Source organism: Acipenser ruthenus, chromosome 53 (genome assembly GCF_902713425.1).
Source record: "Acipenser ruthenus chromosome 53, fAciRut3.2 maternal haplotype, whole genome shotgun sequence".
NCBI classification, from domain to species: Eukaryota; Metazoa; Chordata; class Actinopteri; order Acipenseriformes; family Acipenseridae; genus Acipenser; species Acipenser ruthenus.
In genome coordinates, this window is record NC_081241.1 from 3,969,583 (window position 1) to 3,996,522 (window position 26,940).

The following is a 26,940-nucleotide window of genomic DNA, read 5'->3' on the forward strand; positions in this document are numbered from 1 at the left end:
GGCTATTATTCCCCACAAACTTTGCTTTTGTGACCAGGACAGTGATATTTTGAAATTTACCTATTTTCCAGAACATTCCATGTAGATTCAGTGCTGAGTAAACTTGGAGTAACTTCTAGAACTTTCCAGTAATATAAATAGTAGTATAAATACAGGGGCCTTAAGCCCACCAGTTCAGTTTCGTTCCAGCTGCCTAAGTGGATACATATCTGCATTTTTCTGAGATGGCATCAAGAGGCTGCAATGGTGGCATTCCTGATGGGTCTCCAAGGCGGTTTTACCAAGTTTCCCTGCTATCTTTGCCTTTGAGACAGCAGGGACACCAAGGCGCACTACCACAGGCGGGACTGGCCACAGCGGACCGAGTTCTCTGTGGGGAGGAACAACGTCAAGTGGGAGCCACTGGTGGACCCCCGGAAGGTGCTGCCACCACTGCACATCAAATTGGGCCTTATGAAACAATTTGTCAGAGCTCTAGATAAGGAGTCGGCAGCCTTCAAGTACCTTCAAGACTTCTTCCCTAAGCTGTCTGAGGCAAAGGTCAAAGCCAGTGTCTTCGTCGGACCACAGATAAAGAAGATCCTGGAGTGCAATGAATTCCCTAAGAAGCTCACTAGTAAGGAGAAAGCGGCTTGGAACAGCTTTGTCGCAGTGGTTCGGGGCTTACTGGGCAATCACAAGGCCAAAAACTATGTGGAGCTGGTTGAGACTCTGGTGAAGAACTACGGCACAATGGGCTGTAGGATGTCCCTCAAAGTCCATATCCTTGATGCTCATCTTGATAAATTCAAGGAGAACATGGGAGCGTACTCGGAGGAGCAAGGCGAGTGCTTCCACCAGGATATACTGGACTTTGAACGCCGCTACCAAGGACAGTATAACGAGAACATGATGGGAGACTACATTTGGGGGCTGATTCGTGAAAGTGATTTACAGTATAATCGTAAATCTCCAAAAACTACTCACTTCTAAATCTTTTGTAGTCATTTTTGTATTACTTTAGTATAAATACATGTTAATTTGGATTCACATGTTGTTTTTTTCTGACTATGTGAACGAAGAGACACAAATTCGCCAATTTTTTCATTGGAAATAGGTAAATTTCAAAAATATCACTGTCTGGTCACAAAAGCAAAGTTTTTGGGGAATAATAGCCATTTTCTATACTTTTGAGGAATAAGCAATTAGGAAATAACACTTACTACCCAGGAACAAAAATTGTGTTATAGTGTTGTATATGGTGAGTTATCTGCTGTTATGGAACATAAACACCATGGTACAATAAAAATAGTTATTAATTGTGTACAGAGCTTGTCCCTTGTGTTTTTTGCTGTCTGTATTTCTAGCTGATTTGGGAGTTATTAGTTTTGTAACCTTAAATCGGGGGTTATTTGAGTGTTAGTCTGTACCCAGATACACTCGATATAGAGCATCCGCTACAATGGAATGAGAGCTTTGGATTGTCACGCATTCGGATACAAAGCGGTCAGAACCAAATGTCACATTTGGATAAACTTTTTTCTAGATACATGCAAAACGGTAAAGTAGGGGATTAAAAATACTACCTTCAATGCCTTGCTGGATCTGCTATCACTGTTCATCTTCTGGGCTTGGTCTGCAGTTGTAACACCTGAAAAAGCAAACAGAGTTTAATTCAACCTGCAATCTAACACAGAACCAAAAGAGGGCTCCAATCATGCCCAGCGAGGCACAGAACTGTCCATTGCAGATGCCAGGACACATCCATCTACAGTACCTCGATACCAATTGAACTCACAAGCTGCATTTTAATTGGATTCAGTGCAAGTACAGGAACCTCCATGATGATACCAGCTGAAAAAACTGCTTCTTCCTCAAAACAACAACACAGCTTCTGCTGCAGCTACTTTGAACTTCTGCCCATAAAACAACCCAATTCCATCACATACTGTGCACCCAGACTTCGTTCAGGGGTGTAACCTGGGAGAGAGGATGGGAATGCCCCTGCGACTCATGTCCCTTCCCACCTCCTGTTTGGGCCACAGGAAGCGATCAGGTTCACACTGCAACCGACAGGAGAAAGGAAATCGGAACAAATCAGAGGATTCCAAAATTCTCAACTTTCATAACAAACTAACTTAGAAACCAACAGTTGGTTCACAGACCCTAATGTGCAACAGTCCTGGATCCAGAACAAGTAAATTAGTATTATTTATTTCTTTGCAGACGCCCTTATCCAGGGCGACTTACAATTGTTACAAGAGATCACATTATTTTTACATACAAATTACCCATTTATACAGCTGGGTTTTTACTGGAGCAATCTAGGTAAAGTACCTTGCTCAAGGGTACAGCAGCAGTGTTCCCCACCAGGGATTGAACCCACGACCCTCAGGTCAAGAGTCCAGCACCCTAACCACTACTCCACACTGCTGGATTTAGAAATACTAAAGAAACTCACCGCCATTCAAGTTATTACGTTTATTTTAGTATCAGGAATCTGGGACTACCTAATGTTAAGGAAGTCAAACATGAGTGCATATCAGGGTCTGTATGGTGAGTTTTACTTTAGAATTTCTGATTTTAGTTTATGGATCATGTAAAAACATAAAGTATGACATCTGAACCAATGGACAGGTGCCCCCCTATAGCCCCGGCTGTGTGCAAGTCTTCGTTTTTCATTTTTACCTCTGGGTTTTAAAATGTGCGAGTAGTTAAAATATAAAAAATGGAGTAGTTATTTCATACGTTACTACTGAAATAGTGTCAGGAAGCTCCGGGAGACTGATTTGGCTTAGTTTGGAATTCTCTTCTGCATCGTCAATCGTCGGAGACAGCAGGCTCGTATTCAATATGCACAGAGAGAGAGAGAGAGACAGCAGGCTCGTATTCAATATGCAGAGAGAGAGAGAGAGAGACAGCAGGCTCGTATTCAACATGCACAGAGAGAGAGAGAGACAGCAGGCTCGTATTCAATATGCACAGAGAGAGAGAGAGACAGCAGGCTCGTATTCAATATGCAGAGAGAGAGACAGCAGGCTCGTATTCAATATGCACAGAGAGAGAGAGAGACAGCAGGCTCGTATTCAATATGCACAGAGAGAGAGAGAGAGACAGCAGGCTCGTATTCAATATGCACAGAGAGAGAGACAGCAGGCTCGTATTCAATATGCACAGAGAGAGAGAGACAGCAGGCTCGTATTCAATATGCAGAGAGAGAGACAGCAGGCTCGTATTCAATATGCAGAGAGAGAGAGAGAGAGAGAGAGAGAGAGAGAGAGAGAGAGAGAGACAGCAGGCTCATATTCAATATGCACAGAGAGAGACAGCAGGCTCATATTCAATATGCACAGAGAGAGACAGCAGGCTCATATTCAATATGCACAGAGAGAGACAGCAGGCTCATATTCAATATGCATAAGAACATAAGAAAGTTTACAAACGAGAGGAGGCCATTCAGCCCATCTTGCTAGTTTGGTTTTAAGTAGCTTATCGATCCCAGAATCTCATCAAGCAGCTTCTTGAAGGATCCCAGGGTGTCAGCTTCAACAACATTACTGCAGAGTTGGTTCCAGACCCTCACAATTCTCTGTGTAAAAAAGTTCCTCCTATTTTCTGTTCTGAATGCCCCTTTATCTAATCTCCATTTGTGACCCCTGGTCCTTGTTTCTTTGTTTAGGTCAAAGAAGTCCCCTGAGTCGACACTGTCTATACCTTTTAGGAATTTGAATGTTTGAATCAGATCGCCGCGTAGTCTTCTTTGTTCAAGATGGAATAGATTCAGTTCTTTTAGCCTGTCTGCATACGACATGCCTTTTAAACCCAGGATAATTCTAGTTGCTCTTCTTTGCACTCTTTCTAGAGCAACAATATCCTTTATGTAACAAGGTGACCAGAACTGAACGCAATATTCTAGGTGAGGTCTTACTAATGCATTATAAAGTTAACATTACTTCCCTTGATTTAAATTCAACACTTCACAATATATCCAAGCATCTTGTTGGCCTTTTTTATAGCTTCCCCACATTGTCTAGATGAAGACATTTCTGAGTCAACATAAACTCCTAGGTCTTTCTCATAGTTCCCTTCTTCAATTTCAGTATCTCCCATATGATATTTATAATGCACATTTTTATTGCCCGCATGCAATACTTTACACTTTTCTCTATTAAATTTCATTTGCCATGGGGGCTCCCGAGTGGCGCATCCAGTAAAAGCACTCGCTAGAGTGCAGGATGCGCTCTATAGCATGGACGTCGCGAGTTCGAGTCCAGGCTATTCCACAGCCGACCGTGGACGGGAGCTCCCAGGGGGCGGCGCTCCATTGGCCGAGCGTCGCCCGGGGGGAGGGAGGGTTAGGTCGGCCAGGGTGTCCTCGGCTCACCGCGCACCAGCGACCCCTGTAGTCTGGCCGGGCGCCTGCGGGCTTGCCTGTAAGCTGCGTTGTCCTCCCTAATCCATGGGCATGCATTTCCTTGAATCCCTTCTGCGTTCAGTTTGAGAATTAATCTTTTATGCGGGACTTTGTCAAAAGCTTTCTGGAAATCTAAATAAACCATGTCGTATGCTTTGCAATTATCCATTTTCAATGTTGCATCCTCAAAAAAGTCAAGTAGGTTAGTCAGACACGATCTCCCTTTCCTAAAACCATGCTGACTGTCTCCCGGAATATTGTTACCATAGAGGTAATTTTCCATTTTGGATCTTATTATAGTTTCCATAAGTTTACAAATAATAGAAGTCAGGCTTATTGGTCTGTAGTTACCTGGTTCGGCTTTGTCTCCCTTTTTGTGGATCGGTATTACGTTTGCTATTTTCCAGTCTGTCGGTACAACCCCTGTGTCAAGAGACTGTTGCATGATCTTGGTTAGCGGTTTGTAAATAACTTCTTTGAGTACTATTGGGAGGATCTCATCCGGTCCAGGGGATTTGTTTATTTTAAGAGCTCCTAGTCCCTTTAACACTTCTGCCTCTGTTATGCTAAAGTTATTTAAGACTGGATAGGAATAGGTCGACATGTGGGGCATGTTGTCCGTGTCCTCCTTTGTAAAAACCTGTGAAAAGTAATAAGAACATAAGAACATAAGAAAGTTTACAAACGAGAGGAGGCCATTCGGCCCATCTTGCTCGTTTGGTTGTTAGTAGCTTATTGATCCCAGAATCTCATCAAGCAGCTTCTTGAAGGATCCCAGGGTGTCAGCTTCAACAACATTACTGGGGAGTTGGTTCCAGACCCTCACAATTCTCTGTGTAAAAAAGTGCCTCCTATTTTCTGTTCTGAATGCCCCTTTATCTAATCTCCATTTATGACCCCTGGTCCTTTTTTCTTTTTTCAAGTCAAAGAAGTCCCCCGGGTTGACATTGTCTATACCTTTTAGGATTTTGAATGTTTGAATCAGATCGCCGCGTAGTCTTCTTTGTTCAAGACTGAATAGATTCAATTATTTTAGCCTGTCTGCATACGACATGCCTTTTAAACCCGGGATAATTCTGGTTGCTCTTCTTTGCACTCTTTCTAGAGCAGCAATATCCTTTTTGTAACGAGGTGACCAGAACTGAACACAATATTCTAGGTGAGGTCTTACTAATGCATTGTAGAGTTTTAACATTACTTCCCTTGATTTAAATTCAACACTTCTCACAATATATCCAAGCATCTTGTTAGCCTTTTTTATAGCTTCCCCACATTGTCTAGACGAAGACATTTCTGAGTCAACATAAACTCCTAGGTCTTTTTCATAGTTCCCTTCTTCAATTTCACTATCTCCCATATGATATTTATAATGAACATTTTTATTGCCCGCATGCAATACTTTACACTTTTCTCTATTAAATTTAATTTGCCATGTGTCTGCCCAATTTTGAATGCGGTCTAGATCATTTTGAATGACCTTTGCTGCTTCAACAGTGTCTGCCACTCCTCCTATTTTTGTGTCATCTGCAAATTTAACGAGTTTGCTTACTATATCAGAGTCTAAATCATTAATGTAGATTAGGAATAGCAGAGGATCCCTGTGGTACACCACTGGTTACCTCACTCCATTTTGAGGTTTCTCCTCTAATCAGTACTTTCTGTTTTCTACATGTTAACCACTCCCTAATCCATGTGCATGCATTTCCTTGAATCCCTACTGCGTTCAGTTTGAGAATTAATCTTTTATGCGGGACTTTGTCAAAAGCTTTCTGGAAATCTAAATAGACCATGTCGTATGCTTTGCAGTTGTCCATTTTCAATGTTGCATCCTCAAAAAAAGTCAAGTAGGTTAGTTAGACATGATCTCCCTTTCCTAAAACCATGCTGGCTGTCTCCCAGGATATTGTTACCATATAGGTAATTTTCCATTTTGGATCTTATTATAGTTTCCATAAGTTTACATATAATTAGAAGTCAGGCTTATTGGTCTGTAGTTACCTGGTTCAGTTTTGTCTCCCTTTTTGTGGATCGGTATTACGTTTGCTATTTTCCAGTCTGTCGGTACAACCCCTGTGTCAAGAGACTGTTGCATGATCTTGGTTAGCGGCTTGTAAATAACTTCTTTCATTTCTTTGAGTACTATTGGGAGGATCTCATCCGGCCCAGGGGATTTGTTTATTTTAAGAGCTCCTAGTCCCTTTAACACTTCTGCCTCTGTTATGCTAAAGTTATTTAAAACTGGATAGGAACAGGTCGACATGTGGGGCATGTTGTCCGTGTCCTCCTTTGTAAAAACCTGTGAAAAGTAATCATTTAATATATTTGCTATTTTTTTTTCTTCATCTATGATTTTGCCATTTGTGTCTCTTAGACATTTAACCTCCTCTTTGAATGTTCTCTTGCTGTTATAATATTGGAAAAACATTTTGGAATTGGTTTTAGCCCCCTTAGCAATATTGATTTCTATCTCTCTCTTGGCCTTTCTAACTTCCTTTTTGACTTGTGTTTGCAGTTCCAAGTACTCTTTCTGTGTGCTTTGTTTTTGGTCCCTTTTAAACGCTCTGTAAAGTGCCTTTTTTCGCTGAATATTTTTTTTAATTGATCTATTAAACCATTTTGGCCATTTTGTTTTAGATTTAGATTTGTCTACTTTTGGGATGTAATTGTTTTGTGCCTCTAGTACTACTTTTTTAAAAAACAGCCACCCTTTTTCTGTGGATGTTTTCTCTATTTTACTCCAATCTACTTCTGTTAGTCTCTGTTTCATACCTTCATAGTTTGCTTTTCTAAAATTGTAAACCTTAGCTTTTGTCATTACTTTTGGGGTTTTAAAAAATATTTCAAATGAGACCATGTTGTGGTCTGAGTTTGCCAATGGCTCTCTGACCTCTGTTTTAGTTATTCTGTCTTCATTATTTGAAAAGACTAAATCAAGGCATGCCTCCCCTCTAGTCGGTGCCTTGACAAATTGCGTTAGGAAGCAGTCATTTGTCATTTCCACCATTTCAATTTCGTCCGTCGTGCCCCCCATTGGGTTTTCCCATTTTATACAGGGGAAGTTGAAATCCCCCATTAGTATGGCTTCTCCTTTTCTACACGCATTTCAAATGTCATTGTATAACAGATTATTTTGCTCAGCGTCTGAATTTGGCGGTCTATAGCATGCTCCTATTATTATGCCCTTTGAATTTGTGTCCATTATTCTGACCCATATTGATTCTGCATTGTTTTCTTTGTCCTGATTTAACACCTGGGCTTCAAGGCTATTTCTTATGTATAGCGCTACCCTTCCGCCTCTTCTGTCCTGCCTGTCTTTCCTATACAGTGTGTACCCACTAATATTATATTCGTCTCCATCACTCTCAGACAACCAAGTTTCTGTAACACCTATCATTTAATCATTTAATATATTTGCTATTTGTTTTTCTTCATCTATGATTTTGCCATTTGTGTCTCTTAGACATTTAACCTCCTCTTTGAATGTTCTCTTGCTGTTATAATATTGGAAAAATATTTTAGAATTGGTTTTAGCCCCCTTAGCAATATTGATTTCTATCTCTCTCTTGGCCTTTCTAACTTCCTTTTTGATTTGTGTTTGCAGTTCCAAGTACTCTTTCTGTGTGCTTTGTTTTTGGTCCCTTTTAAACACTCTGTAAAAGTGCCTTTTTTTGCTGAATATTTTTTTTAATTGATCTATTAAACCATTTTGGCCATTTTGTTTTAGATTTAGAGAGAGAGAGAGAGAGAGAGAGAGAGAGAGAGAGAGAGAGAGAGAGAGAGAGACACAGACAGCAGGCTCGTATTCAATACGCACAGAGAGAACAGGCTCATATTCAATATGCACAGAGATTGAGGAGTATCCTATTGGATCCAGATTCTCCTTGGGGCATAGGTAGGGCTTGTGATTTTCGGTTTTAACCGATAAAACACCTGATACAAAAAAAATTAAAAATCTGTGGATAGCCAATAAACACCGGAAAAACTGTGGAAATGGTTAATCAATTAACGCTGACTTTATCCTATTCCAATTAAAAAATAAAAGCTACTACAAAAATAATAATAAATACATTTCCCAGTGCTGCTAAGCAATGTCCCGCCTTCCTGAATTGCATCTATCATTGATTCGTTCTCAATACTTTAAACCTGCCTCAACTACTGAATGACAGCACATTCCTACATTTCTATTGGAGATTTAAGATAAGATTACATCAGGATGGAGGCTTGTTAGCGGGATTTCAATCTGTATTAGTTAAGATACGGAGGATTTAAAACCGAATTGTGGTGAAATGTACAAAAATGTCTACGCACAAAAACCCCAGAATAATGTGCCTGTGACCAGAGGGATTTAATTGTGGATGACAGCAAAGGAAAGAAGGTACAACTTGAGTGTGCAGTAAAAAAAAAAAAAAAAAAGCTCAAGCATTTTGAAAACTAACCGAAACACTAATTTCACACAGTATATCAAAAACGAAAGCCCCGAAAAAAAAACGATTTACATAAAACTCTAAAATAGCTAAAAATAAGCACCAAAAAATACAATTAATAAAACCTGAAAAACAGAAGCCCTAGGCATAGGTGCAGAAAAACTGGCCACGCTCTTTACGTGGTGCAGAAAAATGGGCCCATGTGAAACTGCACTACATCCTTCAAACACATGGAACATTCTCTTTAGCCGTTGCTTGTTTGAGATCACTGTACCACACTATGCTTGATCACTGTACCACACCTTGCTTGTTCGAGATCACTGTACCACACTGTTTACATCTTGTGCGCTCTGTTTTCACAATGGCCACAGAGACGGTGAACACTTTGATGGTGTGTGAGACTGTCGCCAACACTCTAAAGGTAATACATTTTTTTTTCAACAGCAGAGTTTTGAAAAAATTAACCCAAACTCAAACTCAAACATTAAGGTAGGCATGTGTGTGTTGAAAAGAAAAACAGATTTAAAATCTTAACTCTGTATTGGAATTCTCAGCTGGCCTGTCTTTCTGCACCTCTGCCCTCCTTGGAGCAGTTTGCTATTTTGATTTTACAGAATGATTTTGATATATTAATGCTCACAGATCTAACTAGAGACCACGTCTCAGAGCTAATCAATACAATAAAGCCTTTTTAGTCTGGTTGTTTTTTTTTAAAATTTATTTATTTAAAGTGTTTCCCTTCAGGATAAGGAGGGTGTGTTATGGCTCTGAATGAAAGCAGTCTGCTGCAGAGCATGTGAGCAAAGCTGCTTGTGGAATTTTCCAGGAGCTGCTCAGAGCTCCCCAAAATAAACCAGCCACTTCACTTGTGCATTGTATCGAGCCACAGCACGGTCTTCCCAGCTCACTGCACAAAGCAACACTTCTCTATATCGTTCGCTATCTTTACACCTCACTACCACTGCAACATTTGCAGAGTGCATTTTCAAAGGCTTGTTTGTTAGGAAAAGAGACACTAGTTAAAGTGAAAAGGAAGTCGGTCAGTAACACATTCAATGGAGCGAACAGTATTTAAAAAAAACAAACAAGCAAATGGCCATGACATGTATTACTCCAGATTGTGTCACTCTCACTGGCATGTGGTAACTCTAACCAAGTTTGATCAAAATTGGATTAGAGGTTCTCTAGATGCAAAAATTGGCACATATTGGACAAGCTTTTAAACCTTGCCTTTCTGAAGACGATGCCACCCTCGCGCACAACAAGCCATCTCTCTAGCCTCCATTATGACGATTCGTTCTCCACACACTTCAAGAATTGGATGATGTCATTTTCAGTGGTCATCATTTTTTTTTTTTTAAATATACATTTTAGAGTGCTCAATTATTTTCTCCCCAATTTAGAATGTCCAATGTTCCCTCCACAGAAATTCCCCACAACTCTAGAGAACTAAAGGTTCAGTGAGCATCCTCCAATCCCACGACCAAGCCAGCTTTCTCTTTTTCACCTAGGAACACAAGACCAGATGTCAGCGAGCTACCGCCCTCTGGAGGACAAAGGACAGCCCTGCAGACGTCCGCTCTGATCTCACCAGGCGCCTGGCAGGCAGGGTGCACTGTAACGCAATGAGGAGAAACGGTCTCCGACGGTCTTGCCTCCCAGACCCAGTGCCAGTGTGGAATACCCAGCAAAGACTCGGAGCCTACTGAGAAAGACTTGCAGTTAAAAGGTTTCTCAATGAATCTTACAGAAGTACCCTTTAGTATTTCTAAATGCACCACTATTCACTGCTAGTTACTGTTGGTTTCTCAGTTTGCACCTCAATCTGTACCCTTCAGTACAAGAACTCACTGCAACAGACCACCCCCTGAATTCCTCCACAATATATACCCATCAATAACGAACTGAAACCCCAAAACATAAGAAAAGTTTGGAAATGGGAAACGCAGCATTTAAAGTGGTTGAGAAAAAGTGCCAGTGTGCACAGTTCCCGGGGGGGTGGGATCATTTGAATGATGTCAATGTTTTCTCCAGGACATGCACCAATGTGAATAGTTGTTTTTTTGAACACCAAATCGCAAACCTTGAATTATATAACACCCAATAATTGACACAAAAGATCAATGTAAAATCTATACAAAAAGGTAGGAGTGTGACTACCGACTCAGAATAAACTCCAAAGGGGTTCATAGGCTCCGGTCCTGTTTTTTCTTTACGGCTCATGCAATGGTGGGAGGCTGCGCTGTGTCTGCCTTTTCTTAACCAGGTTTTCACGTGTGGTTCTGGATTCTACTTATGTGCAGGAGGGCCAAGCAGCGACACAAACATAAGATGAGACACGGTTCTGATATGTAGTCTGTCCTCGATTCTGACATTATAATGTTCATTTTACTGAATCCTCTCTCACAGTCCACATTACTTACAGGTAGCGTGTAAACCGCCCTGAATAGTTTTTTTTTTTTTTTTTTTCAGTTTTGCAGAAATGTTTCTTTTTCCAGTTGATTTGTATTCCACAAACGCTTGATGAGTTTCATTTAAATCCAGATTTTTTATGTTTTTCTCACCATGGCACCCATCATGCTCACTGCGTGGTTCCCATGACACAATCTATGTCCTGCAGCAGTCATTTATTTAAGTCATCCTCGGGCATCAGTTGTTGTTTCATGTTGTCGACAACTGACTGAATCAACTGATCCCTGTTCAGACGGAAATTTGCCACCTTCCTTTAACTCCACTCGTTTTGAAGTATTCTTGGCCTTTTGCTACGTGACACTTTCGTGCTTGTAAAGCTTCTGCCAGATTCTTGAGTTCAAACAACAAATCACACATTAACGCCAACATAAGAACACATTTTTGCTAGTTAACTTGTCAGCAAGTCCCTTGAAATTTATTTCACTCAACAGACTTCCTTGCAGCCTTTTCGGCTTCTGCAGTGAAGTGGTGATTGAGAGCAGGATATGATGTCCAAACTGCAGAAACACATCGGTAAGAGGAGGCGACCCAACAAACCCCTAATATTCTGCCTATTGTCTTTACCTCTGTTGACAACAAAATTTGCACATTGCTCCAGCAGATTCACGTTTTTTGGTGACTGGCTGTACAAAGCATGCATTGTGGTCATGAAGCACTCAAAATGATTCACTCCTCCACCAACTCTGGCAAGGAAGCCGGTGATTTAAACAGTGCCAAATTGTGATGTTTGGAAATTCTTCTTTTAAAAGAGCACTAAACGCCAGAGTGCCTGCCCAACATCACACTTGCTCCGTCCGATCCAAATCCAACTAGGACCAATTTAAGATCATTTTTGCTATAGCCATTCCTTTCCAAACATGCTATTAAAGCATTGAAAATAGTTTCAGATTTCTGATCCGCTAATTCCACCAGCTCAAGAAAGAACGTAAATATTTCCTCTAAGGGGTCATCATCATCGGCTGTCATCGGCTGGTAAATGTACACGATGATAAATAAATCAATGCAGATTCATTGCTTACTGATGTAGATTTGTCAATCAATATAGCTAATTTAGATTGACATTTCTTCAGATGTTCGAGTAATTTGGATTTAATTTCCAGAGAAACATGCTCAATAACGTCAGCACATGTCACATTACTATGAAGGATGCTACCCATTTTTACTGCAAGTCTACTAAATCCGTATGATCTAAAAATGGTCGATCATTCTTTGCAATGTAATATGCCGTGCGAAAAATTCTGGAGGCGACTTCAACATTGTTGGTACTTTGATCAGAAAGAAGATTTTCTGATGTTTTTGATTGCACATCTTTCATAATTTTCTGAGCATTCAGATGGGCTAAACTTGATTTATGGTCATAAATCTTTTTTCTCAGCGATTGCTGTTGTTTTGTGTTGCTTCCGAACGGGGTTATACTACAAGTCACCCACTGAGGGGCTAATGTAACACCCTGACTAGACAGTATGTTTAAATGCTTTGCATCACAACAAATCTTTGCAGCCTAGAGAACCTTTCGAAAAAAACATCCATTCATATCTGGTTTTGTAATCCACATACTGTTGTGAGCAGCAGCAATCAGGGTAATCATCAATTGAAATATCAATACTTGCGGAGGAATTGCTTGGCTGCTGATTCAGACTTCATTTTCATTTTGCATCAAAACCTTCACATTGGTCTGTTTGTGTCGCCGATGTTTTTTGTTCATCAGAAAGTTTTGATTGCTTCGGAAGGCTGTAAAATGAATGTATACTGGTTTGTTGTAGTATTCCACTTTTCATTTTAATGACTACTCCGTTACTGTGCGCGGGTAGTACAGTATAGTGACACCAAAACTGTTTCTGGGGGAACTGTAGTGATGTATAGCAAAGATATTCTATTGTGTATAAGCAACTTGCACAGACAGTGAACGAACTCTGAAGGTGCTGTAAGCCTCTTAATACGTATGTCCTGTGAATTTCCATGCCAGGACTCCCGACAGGGAAATTCATGGTATTGATGAGCTGATGCTGATGCAAAACACAAGATGTGCAAGTAGGTTTTTTGCATCAATAGTAAAACTTCATTGTTTTTTTTTTTTTACTGGTATGCATACTGCCCCACTTTAACCACTGGGGAAAAGGCCATTCAGCCCATCAAGACTGGTCCTTTTGTTAGCACACCACTCTCCCCTACTGGGGGGAATCTAATTTTAAAGTATCTTTTAAAATGTTCCTAGTCGGCCATTCCATTCACTTGTAACTCCGTAACTCAAACTGTATTTAATAAACGGTTTAAACACCACAGCTGCTCTGTCAAAGTGAAATGGAGAAATACAAGAAAAATTGGAAAAATAATAAAAGGCAAAAACAGCACCTACATGTCCCAGCTCATGTGTCTGCTATCATTTCCTGTGGTTTAGAAAAGTGTTTTGAAACTGACCAGTCACTTGAACTTGCAGTTTCCACAACAGGTGACAGAACACATTTTTAAAGAAGCAAAACTTTGAAATGCTGGAATAGCCAGCCGACTGCAGCCAGTCACCGCCTCTCCACAGAATCACAGCTGCAACTGGCTTGAACATATCCTTTGATAAAACTAAATATGCAGATTGATAGCTGTATCATCCATAACTACAGACACTCAATAGTGCTAAACTGCAAAAAATAAATTTGACAAAGTCTTTAAAAGACACTGAAATTTTGTCACCGAATTTCTGTTCTTGTTCTGAATTGATCGTTGATCATATGCCTTTTACAAACCCTTCTATGATGGCACACACTGGACTTTTAATTGATTAATTTTGCAATCCAAGTGAAACTGTGACTTGGGGGGGCAGAGAAGACTTAACTGTGGATTGGACAGTCACTGAATCCACAGCAGTCAACTGCTTGTTTTCCTCTCAGAAATCATGTTGAAAACCCACACAGTTTTTATGAAATGTTTATCAACATGTGTTACAAACCAAAAGTACTGGAATTGAAAATTAAGCATTTCAAATGCTTTCACGTTGGTAACCATCTACACTTTTATTGTAATTCTTGCGATCGAGATATATATAGATAAAGATATATAGAGATATAGATAGATAGATTAGATATATAGAGATATAGATAGATATACACACATATACATACAGTGGTTTGCAGAAGTATTCACGCCCTACCAATAATGTCACATTTTGTTGAATTACAAATAATTTGTGCACAGTTTTTCAAACTAACTTTTTTTTTATTCAAAGCTGTAGTGGTTAAACTGAACAGTTATATGAGAAGGAGGTTAAATTTCAGCAAAACTTACTAAGAATGTATAAAAATGGGAGGGGTTCCCGAGTGGCGCATCCAGTAAAGGCGCTCCACGTGGACTGCAAGATGTGCTCAATAGTCTAGTCGTCGCGACTTCGAGTCCAGGCTGTTCCTTTGCCGACCAAGGACGGGAGCTTCCAGGGGGCGGCGCTCAATTGGCCGAGGGGGAGGGAGGGTTAGGTCGGCTAGGGGGTCCTCGGCTCACCGCACACCAGCGACCCCTGTAGTCTGGCCGACGGCACACGCTTCGGAGGACAGCATGTCTTTGCCCTCCCGAGTCAGCGCAGGGGTGGTAGCTGTGAGCTTTGCCTAGAAATAACTGGCCATTTCCAAATTGGGGAGAAAATAATAAAAATAATAATTGGCAATAACTACATTTATTTAAAAAAAAAAAATGTACAAAATGAAAATTTACTGGTTGAATAAGTATTCAGCCTTTTAAGTCAGTACTTGGTAGAAGCACCTTTTGCAGCAATTACTGCAATGAGTCTTTTTGCATAGGTCTCTACTAGCTTTGAACAGTAGGATGGTGACATTTTTGTTCATTCTTCATGGGAAAATTGCTCCAGTTCTGATAAGTTTGTTGGGGATCATCGATGGACTGCAATCTTTAAGTCTTGCCATAAATTTGATTGGATTCAAGTCAGGACTTTGACTGGGCCACTCAAGAACTTAATTCTCTTCTTGTTCAACCCATCCAGTGTGGCTTTGGCTTTGTGCTTCGGGTCATTGTCCTGCTGAAATGTGAATTTCCTCCCCAGTTTCAGAGTCTTGGCTGACTCAAACAGGTTTCCCTCAAGGATTCGCCTGTACTTTGCACCATCCATTCTCCCCTCTATCCTGACAAGCTTCCCAGTCCCTGCTGAAGAGAAGCATCCCCATAACATGATGCTGCCACCACCATGCTTGACAGTTGGGATGGTGTTGACTGGGTGATGTGCAGTGTTGGGCTTGCGCCAGACGTAATGCTTGGAATTTAGACCAAAAAGTTCAATTTTTGTCTCGTCTGACCAAAAAACATTTTTCCACATGTCTGCAGTATCATCTACATGCTTTTTCGCAAACTCCATCTGATCTGCAGAGTGACATTTAAAATTCTTGTACCCTTCTCCTGCTCTGTGCCTCTCTACCACTTTATCCCTGACTTGTTTCGAAAGCTCCTTGGTCGTCATGGTTGCTTTGTTGGATCACTATGTGAGTTGCAACTTGAAAGTCTATATACCTGTGGGAAATTATCTACAAGTTAAACCACTTTGAGTACACAGAGGCTGAAACCATTTCACTAATTTGGTGACCTTTCAAACAAATCATTTGCACCTGAGCTGATTTAGGGCTACAGTAGCAAAGGGGCTGAATACTTATGCAACTGAGATTAATCTGTTTTTCCCTGTAAATCTTACTTATTTATATTCTATATGCATTTTTTAACTTTATCAATGTGGAGTAGTTTGTGTAGATTCTACATGTAAAGTCTAATTTGAAAGCGCCATGGAGTTCGCTCAGGTGCCAACAAAATGTGAAAACTTTGCAGGGGGTGAATACTTCTGCAAACCACCGTGTGTGTGTGTGTGTGTGTGTGTGTGTGTGTATATATATATATATATATATATATATTATATTTTATCTTCTTATCAATAAATTCACATTTACCATTTTAACTGTCTTATCTCTTCACAAAGTAAAAAAAAAGTTTTTACTTAAATTAAAAAAAAAAAAAAATTATATAATTGTTCAAAATTGAAGATTACATAACATGGCTAGGCAAGGGTCTGAATGCAGCTACCAACAATTACTAGGCATGAAACCCCAGACCCACAAGCAGGCAAGAACTTGAAGCATATGTGGAAGCAAAATCACGGTCAGCACATACTAGGATAGAAACGAAAATGATATCCCTCTTCACACAGTACAGAACGAGTAAAAGTTAAATACATTAATATTCTTTTTTTTTTTTTTACATTTGCTTTTGTAATTTCAATATATTGTGTATATAAAATCAGTGGTCACGAACCCAAAATAAATATTACTTTTCTTAACTTGAGTAGTGTTTCAAACGTATATTAACTAAATAAAAGGACTTAATGAACTTGTATAACAAACATGCACATAAACAGTGCTAAAGTGTACATACTGTAACAGTTACATCCCTGCTGTTTATGTATTTATTGTTAATACAGTATTGTAGTACACTTGTGGAAATTTCACTTCTGTCAAAGTTGTTTTTAGGCTTCTTGTTAATGACAGTAGGACAGTATCGCACTGCGCTTTTTATCAGACATTACTATCAGTGGTGTAGTGGTAAATAAAAGTTTGGAGTTAACAGATAGATTGAACAAATAAACATGAACAGATTGATTGTTATTGTCTTTTCCAATGAGCACGCAGAGAGGCTGACATATTGACCCCGTCACTGAAGAAAATGTCTCCTAAGATTTTGGGAGGGGGCCACATTGACCCCCAGTCTAAGTCATGAAGCAAACACAGAGGGAAGTAATGTTAAAACTTTACAATGCATTTGTAAGGCCTCATCTAGAATACTGTGTTCAGTTCTGGTCACCTCGCTACAAAAAGGATATTGCTGCTCTAGAAATAGTGCAAAGAAGAGCGACAGGAATTATCTTGGGTTTAAAAGGCATGTCGTATGCAGACAGGCTTAAAGAATTTAATCATTCAGTCTTGAACAAAGAAGACTGCGCAGTGATCTGATTCAAACATTCAAAATTCTAAAAGGTATAGACAATGTCAACCCAGGGGACTTCTTTGACCTGAAAAAAGAAACAAGGACCAGGGGTCACAAATGGAGATTAGATAAAGGGGCATTCAGAACAGAAAATAGGAGACACTTTTTTACACAGAGAATTGTGAGGGTCTGGAACCAACTCCCCAGTAATGTTGTTGAAGCTGACAACCCTGGGATCCTTCAAGAAGCTGCTTGATGAGATTCTGGGATCAATAAGCTACTAACAACCAAATGAGCAAGATGGGCTGAATAGCCTCCTCTCGTTTGTAAACTTTCTTATGTTTATGTTCTTATGTATCTGCTTGAGCACACCAGTGTCTGGCGTAAGGTCTGCAGTAGCACAGATTTGCCTCCCTAACGAGTTGGAGCACCACAGTCAATGTAACACTCTCTGTGGAATCACAGATAATTGATTTGGCACAGCCAGGACACAGCACTCCCCTGCCTGTGTGACTCCCCCTGCACACCACACGGTCCTGACTACACTACCACATGTTTTGAGTGCCTAATCATACTCGTTAGAACAGGCCCGTGCAGGGCTAAGAGCAGTAACCCAGGAACACTTCTGTAATCTGAAGGAATTACTCATAAAAACAACAGTGTGTTTATAAGGTGCTGGAGCAACAAAAAACAAAGGCTTCAACAAACATTTCACCCAATGCGTTAATCGGTGTTACAGAAAGTATTTTAGATGGCATTTTGATAAATCCTTTTGAAAATGTCAACAGAAAAACAAAAGAAAGCTGGCATCGAGATCTAGCGGTTATTATAGCTGATGCTTAATGGGAAGGGGCTTGGACACATTATAACTAGGGACCTACCTAATTCGCGATTTCGCGGATTTCGCGGAAATCGTGAAATTGAGGGGTCACCGTGAAATTCACCTCTTAGGGGCCAATGCATACAAACAAGTACGGAGAGGGAAAAAAAAAAAAAAAAAAAAAAACTTGTTTTAATGAACTACTGCACAACACAAGCGACGCAAACTACGTGCCTTCCTTCTGCAGATAGCCCATTTTTATTCCTTCGCCGTCCCGTGTGCATTGCACTTAACCAAAAAACAAACAAAAAATGTCCACAAGTAACATTTACAAAATAAATTCTCCAAAGCAGTTAACGTTCTTGTTTACTATTCAAATGACAACGTTTTAATCAGCCTATCAGTGCGTCTTTACTGCTTTTATGTGATCTGTACTGTGCAGGAGGGGGCGGGACAAAGTTGGTGCTGCATTGTTTTCATTTAGGTTGCTAAAATCTAGTTTTCAGCATTGGAGGTAAAATAGTAGAAATGGACGACAAAGAAAGCAAACTATATTTCGGCTAATGATCGTTTCAAGATATTTCCCAAAGAAACTACATGCAGACTGAGGTCATTGTTTTCCATATCTTAATGTGTATTTGGAGAAAATACGATCGATCGCTATTTAGCGTCAGAATCACACATTAAACAAAAGGCTGCTAGAGAGGCTGCTGAACAGAACGTAAAATAAACAGCTTTCAGAAACCAAGCTGCAAAGTCAGCCCAGACAAGAAGTATTCCTGTCTGCAAGTTAAATCAGTCCTAAAACGATCCAGCACAGCCACCTCGCTTCAACCTGCTGCTTACAGTTGGAATTTTAGACCCGAATAGCCGCGTCTTCTTTGTTTTGACTCGGTACTAATAAAATAAATAAACATGACAACGAACATGCTGCATACATTGACTTTATTAAAGTATGCCAGATGCCCTTGTGTAACTGAGTTTTTGGGCTGTTTCTAATAGATTTCCACATCTGTATAACTTGGCAAAGCTTTGCCTTAACTTCCAACGAATTCAGTGGATGCAGACGTGCAGTCCCAATGTATGGGCAAGTCAACTGCAGGGGGATGCTGCATACTCGCCTTTAACAAATGCCAGCACTCTGTTTTAGTAAGGAAGCAAGTACCACTATTTTTAGGCTTTATAGTGTTCTGAAATACTGTCTACTTAGGTTTATTTAATGTTTAAACAGGTCCGAGAAATGTCCACGAAATCCTAATTTTATTCCGCAACATAACCGTGAAAAATACGCGATTTACCGCGATTTAAGTAGACCCCTAATTATAACAATGTTACCCAAAACAAAGAGCCGAGGCCAATTCAATATAAAAGAATTGAGAGTTTATTACACCAAGTTAAAAATGTCTAAATTCATACCAACCACATCCTCTAAATCTGAGAAATGTAAATTACAAACTGAGAACATGCATTTTGGGAGTGTGTTACAATAATGCAATATGGCAACAAATTCAGGAATGCATTTCTGATATTTTTAAAGTAAGGCACACAGTGATACACATACTTGTGGGATGCCATCTATTTGAAATTATATTAATATTGTCTTAAGATATTGTTTTTTGATACTAAAAATAATTAATTTACACTGCAGGTCTGGGTTGGATTTACACTGCAGGTCTGGGTTGTGAGGTTGGATTTACACTGCAGGTCTGGGTTGTGGGGTTGGATTTACACTGCAGGCCTGGGTTGTGGGGTTGGATTTACACTGCAGGCCTGGGTTGTGAGGTTGGATTTACACTGCAGGCCTGGGTTGTGAGGGTGGATTTACACTGCAGGTCTGGGTTGTGAGGTTGAATTTACACTGCAGGTCTGGGTTGGATTTACACTGCAGGTCTGGGTTGTGGGGTTGGATTTACACTGCAGGTCTGGGTTGTGGGGTTGGATTTACACTGCAGGCCTGGGTTGGATTTACACTGCAGGTCTGGGTTGTGGGGTTGGATTTACACTGCAGGCCTGGGTTGGATTTACACTGCAGGTCTGGGTTGGATTTACACTGCAGGTCTGGGTTGTGGGGTTGGATTTACACTGCAGGCCTGGGTTGGATTTACACTGCAGGTCTGGGTTGGATTTACACTGCAGGTCTGGGTTGTGGGGTTGGATTTACACTGCAGGTTTGGGTTGTGAGGTTGGATTTACACTGCAGGTCTGGGTTGGATTTACACTGCAGGCCTGGGTTGTGGGGTTGGATTTACTCTGCAGGTCTGGGTTGTGAGGTTGGAGTTACACTGCAGGTCTGGGTTGGATTTACACTGCAGGCCTGGGTTGTGAGGTTGGAGTTACACTGCAGGTCTGGGTTGGATTTACACTGCAGGTCTGGGTTGTGGGGTTGGAGTTACACTGCAGGTCTGGGTTGGATTTACACTGCAGGTCTGGGTTGTGAGGTTGGAGTTACACTGCAGGCCTGGGTTGTGAGGTTGGATTTACACTGCAGGTCTGGGTTGTGAGGTTGGATTTACACTGCAGGTCTGGGTTGTGAGGTTGGAGTTACACTGCAGGTCTGGGTTAGATTTACACTGCAGGCCTGGGTTGGATTTACACTGCAGGCCTGGGTTGGATTTACACTGCAGGTCTGGGTTGTGAGGTTGGATTTACACTGCAGGCCTGGGTTGTGAGGTTGGATTTACACTGCAGGTCTGGGTTGTGAGGTTGGATTTACACTGCAGGTCTGGGTTGTGAGGTTGGATTTACACTGCAGGTCTGGGTTGGATTTACACTGCAGGTCTGGGTTGTGGGGTTGGATTTACACTGCAGGCCTGGGTTGGATTTACACTGCAGGTCTGGGTTGTGGGGTTGGATTTACACTGCAGGCCTGGGTTGTGGGGTTGGATTTACACTGCAGGTTTGGGTTGTGAGGTTGGATTTACACTGCAGGCCTGGGTTGTGGGGTTGGATTTACACTGCAGGTCTGGGTTGTGGGGTTGGAGTTACACTGCAGGCCTGGGTTGTGGGGTTGGATTTACACTGCAGGTCTAGGTTGTGGGGTTGGATTTACACTGCAGGTCTGGGTTGTGGGGTTGGATTTACACTGCAGGCCTGGGTTGTGAGGTTGGATTTACACTGCAGGCCTGGGTTGTGAGGTTGGATTTACACTGCAGGTCTGGGTTGTGAGGTTGGATTTACACTGCAGGTCTGGGTTGTGAGGTTGGATTTACACTGGAGATCTGGGTTGTGAGGTTGGATTTACACTGCAGGTCTGGGTTGTGAGGTTGGATTTACACTGCAGGTCTAAAACACTAATTTCATACAGTATATCAAAAACAAAAGCCCAGAAAAAAAACAATTTACATAAAACTCAAATAGCTAAAAATAAGCACCGACAAATACAGTTAATAAAACCCGAAAAACAGAAGCCCTAATTATAAGACGCGTTATTTAAAAGTAAAAAATATTTATTAAAAAAATAACTACAAATATGCAGTCATGTGACCTTCCCTTTATGGACAAAATCAGTTGTGTACAGAGAGAGAGAAAAGCCTCGACCCTCTTTGCACAGCGGCGCTGGTTATTCAGCTTTAGAGGAGGTTGTCAGAAACAATTAGCAATGATCATTTCATTACCCATCACAATTAGCACTGATCATTTCATTACCCGTCACAATTACCACTGATCATTTCATTACCCGTCACAATTACCACTGATCATTTCATTACCCGTCACAATTTCTCAGACCTTCCCAAACAACTTAGTGCCAATACTGCGACTTGTATTGGGCTTGGCCCAAGACTGAATGGCAGGAACGAGAGCTCAGGTCAGGTTTGAGGAGTCTTTCCATTCACCCTACAGACAGACACCTAGCAAATCAATCAATTTTATTTTTATATAGCGCCTTCACAACAGGTCGCCACAAAGTGCTTTACAAGGATAAAAACAATACATATTACAAAAACAACAATAAGCAGTAAAAGAGAACAGAATAAAAACAAAACCATAAAATATGTAAAAAAAAAAAAAAAAATTAAAAAGGGTAAAAAAAAAAAAAAAACCAGGATATATGAGCTACGTTATAAAAATTGGAACAATATCAGCTCATCTAGATGAAAATGCCAGGTTATAAAAATTGGTTTTTAGTCTAGATTTGAAGGAATGAGCTGAAGGGGCTTGTCTAATTGTGATGGGCAAGTTGTTCCTTAATTTAGGTGCCATATAACTAAAAGATCTACCACCTGAGGTTTTCTTTTATGAATAATAGGTACAGACAGTAACCCAGCATGCAGTGATCAGAGCGGGCAATTAGGGACATAGGGTTCCAAAAGATATTTAAGGTATGGAGGAGGAAGACCATTAAAGCCTTATAAAGTCAACAGCAACACCTTAAAATCTATTCTAAAACTAACTGGGAGCCAATGCAAGGTTGCCCGCATGGGGTGATAAGCTCTCGCCTCTTGACCCAAATTAAAATTCTAGCAGCATTGGAGGTAAGAAATAATGTTGTGGCTTGTCCCAATGAAAAGACTATTGCAATAATCAATCAAGTTTACTTCTGCCCTAAAATCTGTACAGTCCATCAAATAAAACATCAACCAAATATGTATTTATGTTTTTTTCTGAGATCCTAGCATCATCAGTTCTGTTTTGTATGAATTTACCATTAAAGAGTTATTAAACATCCAGTTCTTGATGTCAGCAAGACAGGTATTCAAAATGTTAGCAGCAGATACACACAGCCCTGTTTGAGGGACAAGTAAAGCCGAGTATTATCAGCATAACACTGGAAACTAACTCCATGTCTATGAATAACGTCACCCAAGGGTAACATATAAAGAGAAAATAAAATTGGGCCTAGAACTGAACCCCGAGGGACCCCACAAGTAACCTCTGATAAAAAGGAGGTCTCCTCTTCAATTTTTATAAACTGAAATCTGTTTGAGATATAAGACCAGAACCAGGACAAGACAGTACCTGACAATCCCACCAAATGTTCAAGGCGATCAATTAAAAAAGAGTGATCAATGGTGTCAAAAGCTGCACTTAAATCAAGTAAAACAAGGACCGATGGCGAGCCCAAGTCAGAGGACAGCAGAACGTCATTCAGTACTCTGATTAGTGGCGTCTACTAGAAGGCTTGAAACAAGACTGAAATCTCTCAGAAATTTCTGTCCATTAATAGATCTATTGAGGTGGCCCAAATACTCTAACACTTTGGACAGAAAAGAGAGATTGGAAATAGGCTTGTAGTTATTAAGAACAATGGGATCAAGGGTGGGCTTCTCAAGAAGGGGTTTTACTACTGCAGTCTAAAACGAGTCTGGCACAACACCTGATAAGACAATACCTGTTGACAATTTTTAAAACCATGATATTTATTTTTGGATAGATCTCTTTTAAAGGTATAGTAGGAATAGGATCTAATGTACAAGTTGTGGGTTTCATTTTTCTAAATAAGGAATCAGTCAAGGAATAATACTCAAATATTCACCTACACACCACCATCATTGAATCACTTGGGAATTCAACTCCTAGTCAAGCAAGAACTGTCCCAATGCAGAACATGAAAATCAGAAAGCACTTCAACAGTGCAAGTCAAGCCTTACATGTTCTTTACAACTTCTTGTCAAAAGCAATGTTGAAGTAACCCCAGTAAGAACCAGTAAGGGTGTCTGGCATCGTTCTAAACACAAACTGCATTTTACACAATTGTTGGCAGGTGGACTCGATTTGACAAGATTGACAATATGAACATGCTTGCCACTTAGGAGTGATGAACCTACACTTTAACATTTGTACAGCTCAATTAAATTTGGCTTTTAATATAGTAGCACTTGGTTTGTACTTGCAGTCATATGTAGCTGTAATGCAGCAAGTCTCAATGTTAAGAATACTTATTCACTTTGTCTCCCTTGGGCTCCAATCATAATAATAACAGTTAACTGATAGTCTCTGTTCAATCTTGAAAAAAACTGGCTAATATTAAATGTGGATTTAATATTGCTATTAACAATAACCTCTTATACGTCACTGCGAAAGACTAGTCACAACCCAAGAATTAGTATACTAACACTGCAGTAAAAGTATTGTACTAAAAAACATAAAAACATACAATAATTAAATAAATTGGTGGGACAAATATTTAAACAAAGAAACTTAATGTATTGATGACAAATGCCCATGTTTGTATTCGTTCATATAACAGAATTTATAATGACCGTGAAGATGCAAAGGAAGATGAATAGCATGAATGAGGTCTGGAATCAAGAACACATTCTACTGCACAGAGGAGTGCTCAACTCTCTGTTCTTTAATAGCATCCATTCTACTGCAGAGAGGAGTGCTCAACTCTCCGTTCTTTAATAACATCCATTCTACTGCACAGAGGAGTGCTCAACTCTCCGTTCTTTAATAACATCCATTCTACTGCACAGAGGAGTGCTCAACTCTCCGTTCTTTAATAGCATCCATTCTACTGCAGAGAGGAGTGCTCAACTCTCCGTTCTTTAATAACATCCATTCTACTGCACAGAGGAGTGCTCAACTCTCCGTTCTTTAATAACATCCATTCTACTGCACAGAGGAGTGCTCAACTCTCCGTTCTTTAATAGCATCCATTCTACTGCACAGAGGAGTGCTCAACTCTCCGTTCTTTAATAGCATCCATTCTACTGCACAGAGGAGCGCTCAACTCTCCGTTCTTTAATAGCATCCATTCTACTGCACAGAGGAGCGCTCAACTCTCCGTTCTTTAATAGCATCCATTCTACTGCACAGAGGAGTGCTCAACTCTCCGTTCTTTAATAGCATCCATTCTACTGCAGAGAGGAGCGCTCAACTCTCCGTTCTTTAATAACATCCATTCTACTGCACAGAGGAGCGCTCAACTCTCCGTTCTTTAATAGCATCCATTCTACTGCAGAGAGGAGCGCTCAACTCTCCGTTCTTTAATAGCATCCATTCTACTGCAGAGAAGTGCTCAACTCTCCGTTCTTTAATAGCATCCATTCTACTGCACAGAGGAGCGCTCAACTCTCCGTTCTTTAATAGCATCCATTCTACTGCAGAGAAGTGCTCAACTCTCCGTTCTTTAATAACATCCATTCTACTGCAGAGAGGAGTGCTCAACTCTCCGTTCTTTAATAGCATCCATTCTACTGCACAGAGGAGTGCTCAACTCTCCGTTCTTTAATAGCATCCATTCTACTGCACAGAGGAGCGCTCAACTCTCCGTTCTTTAATAGCATCCATTCTACTGCACAGAGGAGCGCTCAACTCTCCGTTCTTTGATAGCATCCATTCTACTGCACAGAGGAGCGCTCAACTCTCCGTTCTTTAATAGCATCCATTCTACTGCACAGAGGAGTGCTCAACTCTCCGTTCTTTAATAGCATCCATTCTACTGCACAGAGGAGTGCTCAACTCTCCGTTCTTTAATAGCATCCATTCTACTGCACAGAGGAGCGCTCAACTCTCCGTTCTTTGATAGCATCCATTCTACTGCACAGAGAAGTGCTCAATCTCCGTTCTTTAATAGCATCCATTCTACTGCACAGAGGAGTGCTCAACTCTCCGTTCTTTAATAGCATCCATTCTACTGCACAGAGGAGTGCTCAACTCTCCGTTCTTTAATAGCATCCATTCTACTGCACAGAGGAGCGCTCAACTCTCCGTTCTTTAATAGGAAATTTTAGAGGTAACAGGTTTATTTTACTCCCGAGAGATACATGTTTTCTGGATTATGGTACAAATTATATTTTTCTTTTCCAGCCATTATATATATATGTTTAAATATTCAAAACATGAAAACCCCAATGTTTCTACCAGCACTAAAATAAAAAAAAAAAATACTTTAAATCAGGACTCCTTTCAACACAATATAAGCAAAGGGCCAAACCATTACATTTAACGGGGAGGGGGGGTGCTAAATCAGCTGTCAACACTGCAAGGCTCTCACTGAGTGAAAACAAAGTACTTTTTCCTATGCCGTGATGTTTGAAATGCACAGAAGAGAACCATTTTTTGTAGAATAGATTTCCCTCTTGCGGTTTTATAAATTACTGGTTTTGTGCAAAGAAAACAAAAACAAAATTAATTTAGGAAATGCAAACAATTAAATATAATGCTAAAGATGAGCCGCACATCCGGGTAACTTTGCTGTACCCTGTGGAGTGAGGCTGAACACATGATGTATACAAGGAATGTATACAAGGAAAACGCCACTTTGCATCTCAGCATTGTTTTCATCTTCTGAATTAAAAGTATAAAAATAGAAGCAAGAATAAAAAAACTGAAGAACAAGGAGCCCAGTATAAATGGATAATACAAGCCTGCCGACCTCTTCTTTAAAAAGAGTAACTTAAACTTGTTGGTAAAACCTGAATTTAACAATAGGCACTAGACATTGGTGGCTGTGACAAATGACCGGTCATTCACTGTTTAAAAAAAAAAAACACATTCTGAAACAGGCGACCACAAAAGACAGAACTTACTCTGAATGACAAATAAAAAGGACCTAAATCTGTCACTGCACGCAACCCTCAAGAACTGCAAATACAAAACTATAGTCAGTCAGCAGGAGAATGAAAGAGCTGATCAAGTTGACCAAGGCTACATACATGTAGAAAGCAGAACTGAAGGTTCAGTGGGCGTCCTCCAATCCCACGAGCGAGCAAGCTTCCTCTTTCACACCCAGGAACCCGAGAGCAGATGTCAGCGAGCTACCGCCCTCTTATCAGGTGAGCCACTCTGGGACCTTCATTCCTGGTTTAATAAGGCACACCTGAGATTGCTATCTATACACTTGGGCTAATCAAGCACGTAGAAAAACCAGGAATGGGTGAAAACGCAATGCAATAGGAGTCTTATTTCCATACCTGACATAGTAG

General features: G+C 40.4%; 1 protein-coding gene across 4 annotated transcripts in view; it reads right to left on the reverse strand.

Annotated features, from left to right (window-relative positions):
* Positions 1-26,940, reverse strand: part of LOC117968497 (transcription factor MafK-like) — a 34,071-nt gene that overhangs the window by 4,596 nt on the left and 2,535 nt on the right. For 2 of the 4 annotated variants that reach the window (XM_059016400.1, XM_034916165.2), the window contains exon 2: positions 1,566-1,630. In XM_059016400.1, the coding sequence (XP_058872383.1) occupies positions 1,566-1,630 (65 nt within the window). Of the gene's footprint in view, positions 1-1,565; positions 1,631-1,928; positions 2,643-2,727; positions 2,852-26,940 lie in introns of those variants that run through there. The other 2 variants (XM_059016402.1, XM_059016401.1) reach the window with 2 other exon arrangements.